The sequence below is a fragment of the Emydura macquarii genome, unplaced genomic scaffold (assembly GCF_026122565.2).
Source record: "Emydura macquarii macquarii isolate MOO-44397 ecotype Brisbane River unplaced genomic scaffold, CSIRO-AGI_Emac_v2 contig_2207, whole genome shotgun sequence".
NCBI classification, from domain to species: Eukaryota; Metazoa; Chordata; order Testudines; family Chelidae; genus Emydura; species Emydura macquarii.
Genome location: NW_027132344.1, coordinates 493,937 through 510,636, shown reverse-complemented (window position 1 = coordinate 510,636; position 16,700 = coordinate 493,937). Strand labels below are relative to the sequence as shown.

Genomic DNA, 16,700 nt, shown 5'->3' with positions numbered 1-16,700 from the left:
GGAAGATGGCTAGGTCACCAGGCTCAATGAGTAGTGATCAATGGCTCGATGTCTAGCTGGCAGCTGGTAACAAACAGAGTGACCCAGGGGTTGGTCCTGGGGCTAGTTTTGTTCAACATCTTCATCAATTATCTGGAGGATGGAGTGGATTGCACCCTCAGCAAGTTTGCAGATGACACACAGCTGGGGGAGTGGTAGATATGCTGGAGGATAGGGACAGTATAGAGTGACCTAGAAAATTTGAGGATTGGGCAAAAGAAATCTGATGCAGTTCAACAAGGACAAGTGCAGAGTCCTGTACTTAGGACAGAAGAATCCCTTGCACGGCTACAAATTGGGGACCAACTGGCTAGGCAGCAGTTTTGCAGAAAAGGACCGGGGGGTTACAGTGGGCAAGAAACTGGATGAGAGTCAATAGTGTGTCCTTATTGCCAAGAAGGCTAACAGCATATTGGACTGCATTAGTAGGAGCACTGTCAGCAGATTGAGGGAAGTGATTATTCCCCTCTATTCGGCATTGGTGAGGCCACATTTTGAGTATTGTGCCCAGTTTTGAGGCTCCACTACAGAAAGGATGTGGACAAACTGGAGAGAGTCCAGCGGAGGGCAATAAAAATGATGAGGGGGCTGGAGCACATGACTTAGGAGGAGAGGCTGAGGGAAATGGGCTTGTTAAATATGCAGAAAAGAAGCATGAGGGGGGATTTGATAGCAGTCTTCAACTACCTGAAGGCTGGTTCCAGGGAGGACGGAGCTAGGTTGTTCTCAGTGGTGGCAGATGACGGAACAAGGAGCAATGGTCTTAAGTTGCAGTGGGGGAGATCTAGGTTGGATGTTAGGAAACACTCTTTCACTAGGAGGGTGGTGAAGCACTGGAATGGGTTACCTAGGGAGGTGGTGGAATCTCCATCCTTAGAGGTTTTTAAGCTGCGTCTTGACAAAGCTCTGGTTGGGATGATTTAGTTGGGGTTGGTCCTGCTTTGAGCAGGGGGTTGGACTAGATGACCTTCTGAGGTCCCTTCCAATCCTAATATTCTAGGTTTTTATGAATGCCCACCTGAGATAAGGAAGTGCTATTACTCCTCTTTTAAAGATGGGATACAGGCACAAAGAGGTGAAGTGACTTGCCCAAGTTTTCATAGGAAATCTAACAGAGCAGGGACTGGGAACCCAGTGCTCCCAAGTTCCATGCCTTCCTCTCTTTTTGAAGTCCTTAACTGTAATTACAAGTTAACAACAATTTTTAGTTTAGTAGACTAATGTTAAGCTCATAAAAGTCAGGGAAAAGTTGCAAGTTTAGGCTTAAGCTTCTATGCAGAATTTAGCTAATGCAGCTTCTGAAATATTTTCATTACTTCCTCACACATTTTATAGTTGTCTGAACACAACGTTTAATAGGCTAAATGCATCATACTTATATTTAGATTTGCCTTCCCCTGCAAGTAAAACATTTCCTCTGCATTAGAAGCAATCTGGGAGGGAGGGAGGAAGGGAGAGAAAGAGAGAAAGTAAGTTTGTTAACATACCAGGCTCTTGACCACCTTCAGTAATTCCTCCATTACCACAGCAATGCCCTGGTACCCAAGGAGTCTGCAAATGACTTTAAAGTGAGGGGGACCAACGAAGTTCCTGTAGTTGCTATAAATGCTGGAATATGCCAAATTCAAAGCCTAATGGAATGGGAAAAAATAGTTTTAACAAAAATACCTCACAATTCACTGCATTTTCATAATCTCACATTGGATACAATGTACATTATTTTTGTGCAATATTTTAAAGTATATTAATTATAGAGGACTAAGACAGAACTTTGCCTCTTCAGTTCTAATATGTAAAATGAGTTGCAAAGCTTCCTTTTAAAACAGAAGACATGACTGACTAAAATTTCCATATTAATGAGACAAATGCATTAAACAATAATTGTTCATGACTGGGCATCTTCCATTTATTATTTGTACTACCACAATAGTTCTTCCTTCAATTTTATGACTACAACTATGTTAAAAGGGCACAAAAGTGGCTCAAGCCAATATCTAGGTTGCCAAACATAGCTGGAGCATATCCTGTTATTGTAATTTCACTTACAGAACGTTTGGGGAAAAAAAGCAACAGAAGCTGCTTCAGTTTCCATTTTTTGGTGTCGTAACTTTTTGAAGGCTCAAGTAAGTAAAACCAGATTTCTAAACGTAGTGATCTCTACAGCTAATTGATAAAGGTTCTCTCATTTGAACTCAGAATATCTAGAAATGGACAAAAATAATCTGATACTGTGATACAAGCTGACGGAAATTCTTTTTTCAATTAATACATAAGGAAAGACCCTTCGCTGTTCTCTACCAGTGTCTCTTCAGCTCAGTCAATAGAACTGTGCAGATTGATACCATCTGAGAATCTGGAAGATGATTTCTATCTCACATTGGGGCTTGGATAAGAGCTGGCTGTCAAACTCCACCTATATGAGAGGGGTAATATTTGTAGCTTGGGGAAAAGCAACCATAGGAAGTGACAGAGATTATACCGGTTCCTTCTTTCACAGGAGTTTGTCCACCTTTTGTTTCTCCACTGTCTGTAGGATTCCCTTTGCTTCTCCTCAGTATTCACTATTTGTCACATGTGTGCACAAGCTATTTGTACTGTTAAATCCTGGGCTGCTCCGAAAGCAGCTGTAACCAAGGCCTGGTCTACACTTATAAATTAGGTTGGCGTACCTATGTCACTAAGAAATGTAGCTATGCTGATTCCACTTTGAGTGTGGACACTACCATCAGCCAAGGAGGTAGTGTTCCTATACCAACAGACAACCCCTTCTGTTGGAGTAGGCTGCATCTACACTACAGGGTTATGCCGACACAGCTACAGTGCCATCAATACTGCAGGTATAGTCCTCAATGTAGACATGGTCCAAGCATGCACCTTGTGAGAAGAGCTTGACCTCTCTCCGATGTGGATCCCACCACAGTTATTCATGCCTTTGCCAATCAAGACTAGATTTCTGTAACATGCTCTCTATGTGACTATACAGTGAGGCCACTTGGGAACTCAACAAATAAGCAGGCAGCCACATTCCACCAACTTTTGAATAATATTTCAGCTGTTTACTAAAGAAAAGGCATTACTTGTCAGCATTTAAATGGAGCAAAGTGGAAACTACTCAGCTGTTTTCAATGTATACACAATAAAACATATAAGATGCAACATGGCCAAGTTAAATGTTGGTATTGGAACCTTAACTTTCCTATTTCCAGACTCTGATTTTAACTGAGCAACTGTATTTAAAATGATAAAATATACATAGAAAATATCCACCAAGTTAACAGTATTTCAGCTAATTATTACAGAAATGAAGTTACAGCCAGACAAGTATTTTTGTACTCTGGAGATCCAGAGGGTTCACCTTATTTTTAAGGTTATTACATTTCTTCTGCTCAGGGAGCCGTCTCCACTAGCACGAACAGACTACATAGTGAAATATGTCCCTCTATAATATTTTTAATTAAACTACTGACACCTGCTACAGATTGCATATTTATGATGATTTTGTGGGGCAGGGGTGATATTTTCTCAAATTGTTTGGCCATTCTTTTTGTGAACTCAGCTGCAACAGATGTTTGGAAGATTATCAGAATCCATACAGGATACTGCTCTGGAAGAAGCTAAAAATCCTGTTATTAGATCACAGCTGATTGAAATACTGAGTTCTAAACTAACACTGGCTGGCAGAGAGCCCAAAACTACCCTCGAGTATTAAATGCAAAATTGCACAAACACATGCAGAAGCAGGGACCAGGAAATCAAATGGGAGGAGTATTGATAAGGCTTGATAAATGGTTACAAAAATATTTAATTTTACAAATTGTGCTTCTCCTGATTTATGCTCTTATTTCAAGTATAGCTGCCTTTCAGCAACAGTTTGGTTCCAGGGCTATTTTCTTGATTTGCTGCATCCTGGCAAGAATAGGTAACCTATGTATGATTGCTAAAGTAATACATGACAGAAGATGACTCAATAAACTTTCAATTTCAAGTGAGAAAATAGCTGATGAAATAATCCTCATTAAATCAACCCTGATTAATATCCTTCATCTCTCTTCTATATCCTTTCCCCTTTTTCAGTCTTTAACTGATAGTAGACAGGTCTGTAATGTAGCAACCTTGGTCTGTAAGTTTGTCGCCTGTTGAAACTTATGAAGTACAGAGTTAATTTTCCCACGTTACACAAAATATTAAACCACAGACTTTAAAAATCAAAAACAGATGAATGCTTCAGTATACTGGACACTATAAAAATTATCCTTAAAAACAGAGGCTTTACATTTCATAGTAATGATTTTAAATATTGCATTCATTTGTTCTTGGGGTTTACAACTTTGTAGACTTCGAGTAACAAAAATATCTGAGCTACAGAATATCAGTAGTCAATGTACAGACTATTTTACTTTATCAAATTATAGAGTATTTTATTACTCTACAAAATTTTGTAGAGTGAGGCAAAAGATTACAGCTGAAGAGAAAGAGAGAACTTGATTATGGAAAAGTAAGCACTAAAATATTCTTTAAAAAACCATGACAAAAGAATCAGAAATAGCCAGCCTATAAAAATACCATATTTCCCCATGAATATTGGAACATTTTACATCAAACATGTAAAGCAGCTTGGAACAATCTATCAGTAAATGCTGGATTAGAGGCGCATTATAAAACTGGGATTATTAAAAAATAATAAAAAGTATTGCAGAAGAATAAAAAAGATGCTTAAGGGCAGAAACCTGAAACAGCAAAGCTCATATTAATCACTGGAAGAAGCTTGCCTCCTTTTTTTTTTATTTTTATTTTTTAGAATATATGCTTGCCCACTCTTACGCGCGCACACACACACACACACACACACACACACAAACACACACGCTCCTGTTTTGCTGATGTCACAGACGTGCTAGCCTTATTCACTCACAGCATCACTGAAGCAAGCCTAGGTATACACAGAGCAGCATATAACTGGAGTGCTCATTCAGTACATTGTCCAAGAGGAAGCAAGTAAGAGAATGAATGCCTCTTTTCCTGCATGTTTTTTGAAAACCTAGGCAACAGACTACTTAGACAAGATATGCTCATGTATGAATTTAAGTAGAAGAGAAAGAAACAGTGTCACCAGCATCCATGGAGAACAGAATTGCAAGTGTCAAGCAATGAGAATTTAGTCCAGAGAATCTGAGAGAAAAAACAGCTCAAGTACAGCCCATGAAGGAAATCACCTACACAAAAGGACACAGAAAATCTAGTTTTTCATTTTCACAATTTCACCACCTGAAAATCTTATTCTAAGGATTTATATCAGGAAGTGAAGGTCAGTAACAATTTTATAATGAATAAAATACCAAGTTAGTTTTTCAAACATTTGGATACTATCAATTAGTTTTATCGAATAGTAAAATGGAATTAATGTTTGGTAATAAAACAAAACACTGTGATTAATGTTTTAAAAAATAAACATCCAAACTTTTACTCATAAATAGCTTTGAGGATGAGATGATGGATTCTAAATACTATCAGGCAGTATTTTTTCAGAAATCTTTTTACATAAAATGTAATTAACTAGGATCTATTTAACTAAAACTTGGTATGGGACGCTCAAGAGCAAATAGATGCTCTGATATTACAGTGTTGACCACTGTACAATACCTAAAAGACTTAACTAGATGGTCAAATTTAGTGTTATGAAAACTACTTTAGTCTGTGGTGTACCCCTAACATGTAAATTGCCCAGCTGTTTGTTGGACAAGTTTATTCATTTCTTTGAAATTGATGCAGCTGTTCTATTGCCTATATTTATGGAGGTTAGGAAGAAGGGAGCCTTCATTTTTGAGATATGAGTTGTTTTGTTTTATTTTTTTGAGAACTGCCTATATAATTTAGATAGGTGCATTTGGTATTTATATTTTATATATATATATGTTTATTGTTGTATTGTAGAATACACAAACTGCAACTGAGAGCTCTGAGAAATACATTCCCACATATAAGTAGCAGATTTTTTTTAAAAGGGCTAGTGCTTCATTGGAAATAGTGCACAAGGTACAGTTATTTTAATGTGATCCTTAGCTGTGTAATTTTTCCAGTGCTCTTTTCAACATAAAAAAAGAAAGAAAATAAATCATATAAACTTCAGAATATCTACTCTGTCAAAATGTTGTAAGCTTCCACTCAGAATTTTTCCAGTACTAAATAGTTATTTATTCAGGAGATGGAATACATTACACACAATATTGATTAAATAATATTTTCACACTAGTGAAATCACTAATAGTTTATTTCATAATCATTGCCATAGTCATTTATGCTGGTAATTTAGCATAAACATGTCAAAAACATTTAAGTGATTTAGGATTTCTCTACACTGCAGCCGGAAGGTGTGATTCCCAGTCTGGGTAGACAGACTTGTGCTAGTTCAACTTCAACTAGTGAGCTAAAAACAGCTGTGTACTCAGGTCAATGGGACTGATTCCTAAATTGTCGAGACCCTTTTGAAAATTTTACCCTTAGAGAATATATGTCACAACAAAAACAAAGTTAAACTTCTTTACAAAAACGTAAAATTCTGACGGTCTGCTAAGATAGGATGAACTGGCTAACTTTGTAAAGTACTAGCCTGACAGATAATAATGTAAATACAGTTCAGACATACATTTCCACTAATTACAGCTTCTTCATTTACAGCATTACCAGGATTAATCATTTTTACTATAAACAGGTATGCATGATGTAACCTGTGCTTCACCTTTTGATGCTACCTTTCTCTCTGTGTTGGCAGTTTGGCTGTTCTAGCATGACAACAAAGGTAGCCTATATTTTGCTTGCCCCAATAGTTTTATCATATTTAGAATAGAGTAGTAGAAACAAGTTCAGCAGGGCTGTCCAGAACCAAGACAATTAATTGTGTTTCAGATGTTACTAATATACAGTTATTGCACTTACTAATATACAGTTATTGCACTCATTCTTTAAGGAATGGATTCAAATGTGTGCCCACATCAGCAGGTAGGTGAGAGAATACAGGAAGTAGAAAAGTGTAACAGATAGGGAAATTTTAGAAAAATGGGATCAGAAGAACAGATTGCCTAGCAACATGCTCTATTCTGGTTTTAATAATTTGATGACTAGTTAAAAATCAAAATCTGTGGGTGAACAAAAAAGGAAAATATCTGGAGATTTTTTTGCCATGCTAATTAATAAAAGAAGCCCCCACTCACAAAAAATGGCATTTGTTACGATTGGTTAGAATGCAGGAAAATACTAGATACTTAAGCCTAGAGGAAAAAAATAAAAACGGATCTTAAAAAAAAAAAAAATCAAAACAAAACAAAGGCTCACTGAATTGCCAATGGATTATTTGTACATGTATTTTTTGGAATGGTTTGACACAGATATCTGTATCTATATCATTCTTCAGAGTGAAAGCCAAACCTGATAGTGTCTTCACGTAATCATCTATGATTCAAGAGAAGTTTGAGAGTTTTGCCTCGTTCTCCAACAGTGCTCAACATTTAAGACTCTGTGACTCTAAACTATCAAAGTGATAAGCAATGTTGAATATCATGCTCCCTTTTCTGTTGACGATGTTTAAAATTTATTCAGTTAACAAAAAAATTGTTCTATGGTCTCATGTGACTAGACATAAGTACTGCCTCATGTGTCTATTAAAAATTCTGACTGTTCAGTTTTTCCTCTGCAACCAAGTTAGGAGGAGATTTTCAAAAGGCACAAAGGGGAGCTAGGCACCCAACTCCCACTGAAAGTCTATGGGAGTTTGCTACTTAATGTTTATTGTGCTGCTTTTGAAAGTTTTCCTCTTAATAAATAGAAGTTTTTTAATTATTGGTAATTTCACGCCCTCTGGTGATGTTGTCTGGGTGCAGTGCAATATTCAGTTACTACAGAATAGTACCGAATATTTCTGCAACCCAAAAGGTTTGAAAATACTCTGATTTATTTTTAAACAAATGTTAGTGACGAAGATGCTCTTTGCTTATAGATTTAGACTAATCCGCTTACTTCATTTAAAAATGTCAATAGAAAAATAAAAAGCACTGGTTCCTAATAAACTACTTTTCTAAATTGCAGAACCCTAATGCTTAATTAAGATCCACATAGTTCTTCTCCGTGGTGAAGCTTCCTGGAATTCTCCTTATTTTTCTGGAACTGCAACATTAATCTCCCTTTCTTGAGGGGCGACAGTTGTGAAAAAAACAAAGTGGCATCACAATGGGAGTAACAGTACAAAATATAACAGGAAGCACAGCAATGGTAATTTGGCCAACCATAGCCAGCTGTGCTGACAGCTTTTACAGTATTATGTATCATCCCAACTGGAATAACATGCTGTCAGGTTATTCAAGAAAAAATTTTCAGAAAGAAGAGCGAGTGCCTGCTAGTCGGTCTTCATTTGTCATCGAAAACCTAACTCCACTAACCACATACATATTGTGTGTAACTTGCCAATCTGCAAACCCCTCCAGTGATCAGTGCAGAATTTTTCACACATTGGAAATAGATCCAGCATCTGCAAGCAACAAAAAAAAAGATCTGGCACTGGGTATCTGGCTAACTAGCAGTATTCTGCTTCTCATCATTGCTGGGATCCTCCTCTATGGCTGCCTGCATCTATGGTGTCGCAAGAGACGAGAGCGTTTAGGAGGACAAAATGTGACCTCCGAACAGGACAACGGGGAGACTTGGACAAAAAACAAGTCACAGTCCCCAGAGAAGTTTAACAGGCAAGGCAGACTAATTCAAAGTGTTGAGGTTAAGAATGCAGATGGTATCCAACTGGCTACAATATTAGAAAATCCCTTAACTTCTAAGGAGCCTACCATGCAAACTTCCAAAAGCCAGGAATTAGTGCCATTGACAGGTGGGCCATTCTAATTGGTAAATGTCACTGCACAGTTTTACTGACCACCATATTTTAACCCCTGGAGTTCTATACCTTTTACAGTTTTGCACATTCATCAGCATTCTTAATCACAACTGCCTCTCTCATCATCCCACATACAGCTGAAGGTTCTCAATATTAAGGTTTAGAACTAAGTATTTTCTTGATTGGATTAGAAAATCATTCATGTAGCATATAAATCAAAGGGTATTCTTGATTTTTGTTTTGGAGGAGGGAATAAGGTTTATTTCAAAATGGCAAGCCAAAATAAATATATGAATGAAAAGGGCAAAGGAAGAATTATTATTAAATAATAGGACAAGCTGAACTGAAAACTGCATATCAGGACTTGTATTCTCATGCTGCAGGCAGCTCAAACGCCCTGTATCAAATAACTACATGTATAATGGCCTGTGATGTTTTTTATCCACCTCATTCAAGTTGCTTCTGAAACTGCACAGTTTGTTGCTGTACCCTGCACTTGATAGTTCCATTCAAAACAAGTTCTAGTTGTAGGACATCAGCTAAATTCATTGATATTCGAAAAAAGGATTCCTGTTTCAGCCAACTTAAAATGCATTCAGAATGGTGACATCTGCAAGAGGCACTCGTTACACCATGATAGGTTAAAGGATTCTTGTGCTCAGTGCTGCAGTTACAAGAGGGAAGTGCTCATTGCAAAGCATGGAAAGAGGAGTTCATGAGGCCCAAAACCATGATTCATGATTGCTCTGTCCCTAAACTGAAAGGGGAGGACAAAACACAGTGATAGGTTTTTATCCAGCCACCGATTTCTGTTTATGTATCAAGAGTAAAAGCAACTAAACTGTGACCGAGTACATTTATTTTTGAGATTATGGAAATTTACAGCAACTACATTTGTCCTGAAGATCTTGGCAAGTTGCCAACACTGCCCTGGAACGGGAAAAATGATATGTCTAGTCTGTTTTCACACATTCACATTTCATAGTTTTAAATCTATTAAGCACGTATTTCATCCTTTTAAGTTGATATATTTTAGTGTTATTGTATGGTGTGTGGGGGGGGAATTATATAGTTGTATGATATACTGTGATTTTATTCATTTATTTTAAACTGATATAGTAAAAGAATGTATATTTAAACTCAACATTCGTTTAGCCAGCTCAGTCTATTCCATGCGCCAAAGATGGGTAACTGTTAGCATAGCCGTTGCCATCAATTCTAATGGCTTTCTGGAAGCCAACGTGATTCATTACAGACAAGTCTGATAATGAAGCACCCACTTAAACACTTCACAGAAGGCAGATGTGCCTTTTCCAGCTACTCCACTCCTGCAGTGTTTCAACTATTCTGCCGCTGATACTTCAGTTTTCTTATTCTAAAGTAGTCACACGTATGGAAATCGTAGCTGGCACAATCAGAAAACAAATTTGCTCTACGCGCATACCATTGGGAGCTATACAACATAATTGTGTGCCAAATAGATGGCGACACTCCTTTCATAGGAATATGTTCAAAATTAGTATTTCTGTACTAAATAAACCTTTATACCTGGTCTGTAAATGTTAAATAATATCAAGTACATTTTTTTTCAGTTGATTGTGTTTTCCTTTTGTCATACACATACTCTCTTAAATAAACTGTGTCTGATGTTGAAAATTACTGGTGTTTCAAATGGAGATAATTACCCAAAGCAGACACTAACGACTGAAATAAAATCTCCTCAGAAACTGAAGTTGTTCCTGCAGTTTTACCTCCAAAACAAATGGCAGAGAAATAAACTAATGCATTCCTTTTTTATGAGTCTAAAAATCAAGTATGATGAAACACTTTTTCTAACTAAATTAGTTCAGAGTAGAGAGACTCATACAGGGAGGAAAGATTATCTTGTGGTTATGGCATAGGTCTGAGAGACAAGAGACCTGGCTCTGTTCCCGGCTCTGCCAATGGCTTACAGTGTGACTTTGCAAAGTTACTAACTTCTCTGCACTTTAGTTTCCTAATTTGTGAAATGGGGACTGACATCATTCCAGGCTGACCTGACGTGCCCCATTGTAGGCAGGCATAGGGTTGCAGGTAAGCCCTTGATTTTCCCATCTCCTCACCTATCAGCAAGTCCAAACAGACCATGAGATACTAAAGAGCACCTCCTTGTGGAGGATCTCATTTACCAACAGAAAAGCTAACAGAATTTAAACAAAACTTTCACTCCAACATGTCATCTGAGTGACTAAATCATTCCTAGCCCCTCTGTCCTCCCTGCTCCCACCTGAATCCAGGGCTCGTTTCTACCCAGGCTCTTCCCCCAAGGTTCTCTTGGTTCCAGTCTCTGCCCCTGCTGTTAGGCCTACTGCCCCTACTGGACTGAGATCCTTTGATTCAGAGATCCAGGGAGGATCAACCACTGAAACTCTTCTCTAGGACGGCAGATGATCTTGCCAGGACAGTGTCTGGGACAGCGCTGGATGATACCAGACCCCCTTGGACCTCTTGGATGCCTGCTGACTGCAGCCCTCCATCTAGAGAAGAGCCCCTCTCCAGGAGCACCTCTCACGGACTCCCCATTCCGGTGGGTTCCCCAGAGAGATCATCCTCTAGGCTCCCTGATCAGCCCCCTCACACACTCAGGCCTCTCCTGGGAGCTCCTCCCCATAGGAGCTTCCTGTCTCCCTTTGGAGTTTCCCCTCTAACTCAGCATGAACAGCCTTTATTAGGTCCAGCTGCTTGTTTACTAATTAGGCACCTGGGGCAGTCAATTACCCCCACATGAGGTCTTCATAAGGCAATCACAGGCAGGTTGGACCCTAACTCCCCATAAAAGGCAGCTGCCGTGACAGGGACCCAACAAAATTCCCAAAGATTAAGGCCTGGTCTACACTGCCGGCAGTGTGGACGAGAGATAGGCAAGTTTCAGTACGTAGTTTGCGTATCTCCCATTGACATACTAACTTTCACTTACCACGGCACCACATCAACAGGAAACGCCCTCCGGTCGACACAGCATTACTCTTTTTGGGGGGGAGGGGTGTGGATTTACTGCGTCAGCCAGAGAGCATTTCCGGGATCGACTGTGCGGGTCTCCACTCCCCGCTCAAATCGATCCCGTTGCATCGATCCGTGGAGCCTGATGCAGCGCCCGCAGTGTAGACATACCCTTAGAGAGGATGTTAATTGATGTTAATATCCCACACCGAGATCCTCGATGGAAACTGCTACAGAAGTATTATATTATTTACCATTTTCAACTGTGATAAAATCTTTGTATTACTTCAGGCTTTAACTTATTACAGCCCCATACCCACAGCAATGACAAAAAATGTAGGTCCTTAAGAGCACAAGTTCCTGTGACTTTCAACAGGAATTGGGTTAAGTGCTTCAAGAGACAAGGTGGGTGAGATAATATCTTTTATCGGACGAACTTCTTACGAACTTGGTAAAAGAGAAGCTTCTGAGCTACACAGGGCTCTTCTTCTGGTCAGGAAAAGATACTGAGAGTGTCACAGCTAAATACAAAGTGGAACAGATTGTTTTGCATAAGAGCTTAAGTCAGTTTTGAAAACGGGACATAGGAGCTTTTGAAAATTTTATCCTGAGTCACTATATATAGAATTAGAACATTCATAATCTTCTTTTCTGAACCATATTGATTGATTTGGCTTTCTAACCTGTGAGAATCTGCAATCAGATTATCTCTCTACAGTCTCAGGTTCACTGTGGTGGTCTTGCATTTTGTCAACTTACCCTTTGAATTTAACATTGACTACATGAGAAGGTATATATTTAGAGTGACTACTGAGACTGCTAATAAGAACCAACTAGTGCAAATTAATATTGATGTGTTCACTAGAAAATGAACTGAAACTATTATTGATTTAATATAGACACCTGAACAGGCAGACGGCAATGCTTTTTTTTGTTAAGTGGCTTAGAGGTGCAAAACTCAATGTACTATCTCCACTCCTGTAAGACATTGAATCCTCCTCTTAAACTGTTATCAAAATACACTTTGTATTCCACTGGTTATTTGCATAACACATAACAGACATTGACAAAAAAAGAGGTGATGTTACAGATGGAAAAAAAAATACTCAGCATGCTCTACTTGTTTGTTAATAGTTTCGCATCAGAGACAAGTGTAAGTTGTGTGAAATCCTGCCTCTATTTAAATCAGTGGGAGTTTTGCCAATGACTTTCTTTAATAGAGGCCAGAATATCACTCTATAGCTTTAATTTGGATTATGGAATATTTTTTCTCTAGTTTACTGTGACTTCTTTACAGAATAAATTAGTTTATATAAAGCTCTAAAGACCTAACTGTATATTAAATATTTAAGTATTAGTAAATGTTCTCTAAGACAAAAGCAGTCTCTATAGTGGCTGACCTACATATCCTCCGTAAGAATCCTATGTGTCATAGTCAGATAAAGCTAATCATGATTCTTAAGGTAATATTTTCCCATTTGGGAGTTATGGAATACTTTATACGGCCATCCAACATTTCCTCCTCTTCCAGGCCCAGCTTTCCATAACCTGATGGCAGCATGTCCCATATGGCTATTTGACTCTTGAATGAAGTCAAGAGACATCATTCAGCATGCTCTCAAACATTCTGGTTGACCTACAGTCAGTCATTTTTTGTAGTTATGTTCTTTTCTAGCTGACGATTCTATTCCCAATGTCAGCCAGGAAGAGCAGTTTACAATATCCATTGGACTATATCTCATTCCTGATGTGAAAGCAGAGGCCAATGGGTACATATAATCAGGTGTTCCTGATTCTGCTTTGGTAACTGACCAGTTAACCAGAAAACCATGATCGGAGACGAGGCACAGTTTGAACAGTAAAAAAATATTAAATTTTTTTATCAGAAAACCTCCCAAATCAAAAAAGGGGAGGTGTTTTATTTTGGATTTCTTTTTAAAACATTTTTTTATTCTTTTAAAAACACTTTGCTAACTTAAGCATGGACTGCTAATCTTATCAGTACTCACAGCGGGAGTTAATACTTGTTTTATTGCAGACGTGTTAGAAGTTAAATAAGAGAATGTGGTTGGGAATACAGGACAATGAAAAGGGGAACTCATTGGGATGATCTGTCCTCACTTCTCAGTTGGCTCCAGCATTTCATTTTTAAAAGGGTTCTGCAACAGGTCAACCTCTCAGCTAACCAAGTTTAGCCTTGGAATCTATAAATCTATGAAAGTTCACCTCCAACAGAGCATTCAGAATCTTGCATAATAATCCAGAAGGCTGCAGATATTTTTTTGCTGGACCCCAGATGCCCTACCAGTATCATACATCAAATATTTTAAGTTCAATAATGAAGTTCTGTGCTGCATGAAACATACAGAACAGGCATACACACAGGGACCATCATTCAAAGAAGTAATAAAGGATATAATAAAGCTCATGTCATGGAGAGTCCTGCTTTCCCCTGGCATACTGTTCAATAGCTGCTTGGTAGTGAAGGTTATAATTAAAATCACTGTTTGTGGCAACGCTCAGTTCAACTTTTAACTTTTCCATACAAAGAAAGGTTCATTCTCATTTTTCCTGCATATTTTAGAAGCATACATTTTACAATAGCAATCATTACCCTTGGGAATGCAAGTTTAGCACTTCTGAGCTATAATTTCTCTGTCTACAATTTGCTATATGAGCCTCGACAAATCACTTAAATCAATCTGTCTCAGTTTCCTCCATCTGAAAAAACTGATGTAACAATGCTTTCAGCACCTAACAGTGGTGGTGTGATAATTAATTCATGATTACACAGTACTTTGAAAATGTGAAGTTCTAAGTATAATTATATAATGAAAAGTAACCACACACAAGAATGAAACATACCTACATGGCTCACTGAATCAGTTATAATTCTAAATGCAATACATAAAATTTGCAACCTCTTCTGGGTTAACACCCATCTAACTGTACCATGAAATGAGAAATATTCTTCACCTAATGCTTGCACTTTGTCTTTCTTCTTACCTGACAAATGCTGCAAAAATTAGAGTGATAATTCTGCTCCTCTATTTAAAATACTTTCTTGTGACTTGCGGTTATTCTAAAGCTATGGGCTGTTGAGGAGGAGGGGGAATTCAGAAATATTACCACCCACCCCTTTCCACAAACTTTTCAGGACATTAGCATCTATGAAGAGCAGTTTATTTTGTCAGGTGTATAAAAAGCTAGTGAAGAGCAGCAAGAAGAATATAGACTCAATTCAGGGGGGTTTTTTTTGGTTTTTTTTTTAATACTTCTAAATTTAGGAATTGCTTTTTTCTCACCATCCATTTAATAAAAGCTTCATATGAATTCCTATACACACACATTCCATAAGCAAAATACAGAATGAGTGTCAGCCTAAATATCAAACAAATAAAAAGAAATGTGACTTCATGGAGTTATAATAGAAGTGTCAAGCTGGGAATTTACTGCTCTTGTGGTAAGTTAAATTACTTGGCTGGATATTAAAGATAACTTTGTGACCATTAATAAAATGTTTATTGCTAAGAACAGATAATCAATTCTCATGATTGCAGGGATTAGAAAGGATTTTATACCCCCAATACACAACATTGCAGAGTTCAGCATGTGAGTAGTTCTATTAAAGTCAATAAGACTTACTCACTTAAAGTTAAGTGCATTCACATAAGCGTTTGCAGGATAGGGCCTTTTTGAATATCAGATGCTGTATTATGCTTAAAGCACAAGATGAGGAGTCAGGAATGTAATCCTGTATACTTTGTCAGTAGTTATAACCTTGCATAAAGCCATTATCCTCTACCCGCCTTTGTTTGCTGACCTGTAAAACAAGGAGGGCAATTCCAATCTAGCCAATAGGATTGCTGGAAGGCTGAGTTCATTAGTGTTGGTAAAGCACTTTCCAGACCCTTGCAATGAAGATGCCAAAGAAATGTAGAGGTGTTTTTATTTTTAAAATAATCAAAGCAGTTGATGAGTTCCAGAGGGGTAGCCGTGTGAGTCTGTTTCTAGCAAAACAGCAAGAGTCCTGTGGCACCTTAAAGACTAAAATTTATTTGGGCATAAGCTTTTGTGGGCAGAAACCCACTTCGTCGGATGCATGAAGTGGAAACTTCAGTTTGGTAGGTATATATACACACATGCAAGGATGGGTGAGTTACATCACAGTGAGGAGGGCAAGTGTTAACGAGGTAAATTCAGTCAGGGTGGATGAGGCCATTCACAACAATTGATGAGAAGGTGTCAATGTGAAAAGAGGGAACATTATTTTTTGGAAGTTACAGATTGAAAGTTTACTTCAACAGAAAAATTTCAAAAACAAATTCCAGGTGCAGAGCTGGCTATCTACTCAGTTACAGACTTGAAAGTTGCCATACTTCAACAGAAAAATTTCAAAAACAAATTCCAGGGCAAAACTGCAGAGCTGGAACTCATGCAAACTTGATGCTATCAGATTAGGTCTGAATAGAGACTGGGAGTGACTAGCCCACTAGAAAAAATAATGTTCCCTCTTTTGGCATTCACACCTTCTCATCAACTGATAGCCTCACCCACTCTGATTGAATTTACCTCGTTAACACTTGCCCTCCTCACTGTGATGTAACTCACCCATCCTTGCATACACACACACACACACACACACACACACACACCCCTACCAAATCAAAGTTTCCACTTCAAGCATCCGACGAAGTGGGTTTCTGCCCACGAAAGCTTATGCCCACATAAATTTGTTAGTCTTTAAGGTGCCACAGGACTCAAAGCAGTTTAGCATCTGATGTTTTGAGATAGAGTCCTTATGTTT

The 16,700-nt window shown here is 38.2% G+C and overlaps 2 protein-coding genes across 3 annotated transcripts in view; one reads left to right on the top strand and one right to left on the bottom strand.

The window, feature by feature from the left end:
- Positions 1 to 16,700, bottom strand: part of CYFIP1 (cytoplasmic FMR1 interacting protein 1) — a 110,549-nt gene that overhangs the window by 29,130 nt on the left and 64,719 nt on the right. For both annotated transcript variants that reach the window (XM_067559965.1, XM_067559964.1), the window contains exon 24: positions 1,527 to 1,670. In XM_067559965.1, coding sequence (XP_067416066.1) covers positions 1,527 to 1,670 — 144 coding nt within the window. The remainder of the gene's footprint in view (positions 1 to 1,526; positions 1,671 to 16,700) is intronic.
- On the top strand, positions 8,244 to 10,550 carry LOC137160947 (fibronectin type III domain-containing protein 9-like). The gene has a single exon (XM_067559930.1). The coding sequence runs from the start codon at positions 8,260 to 8,262 to the stop codon at positions 8,920 to 8,922; it is 663 nt and encodes a 220-aa protein (XP_067416031.1). The 5' UTR covers positions 8,244 to 8,259; the 3' UTR covers positions 8,923 to 10,550.

Excerpts from the sequence above, each read along its gene's own strand:
- LOC137160947 (XM_067559930.1), top strand. The coding sequence starts at position 8,260 with ATGGGAGTAACAGTACAAAATATAACAGGAAGCACAGCAATGGTAATT.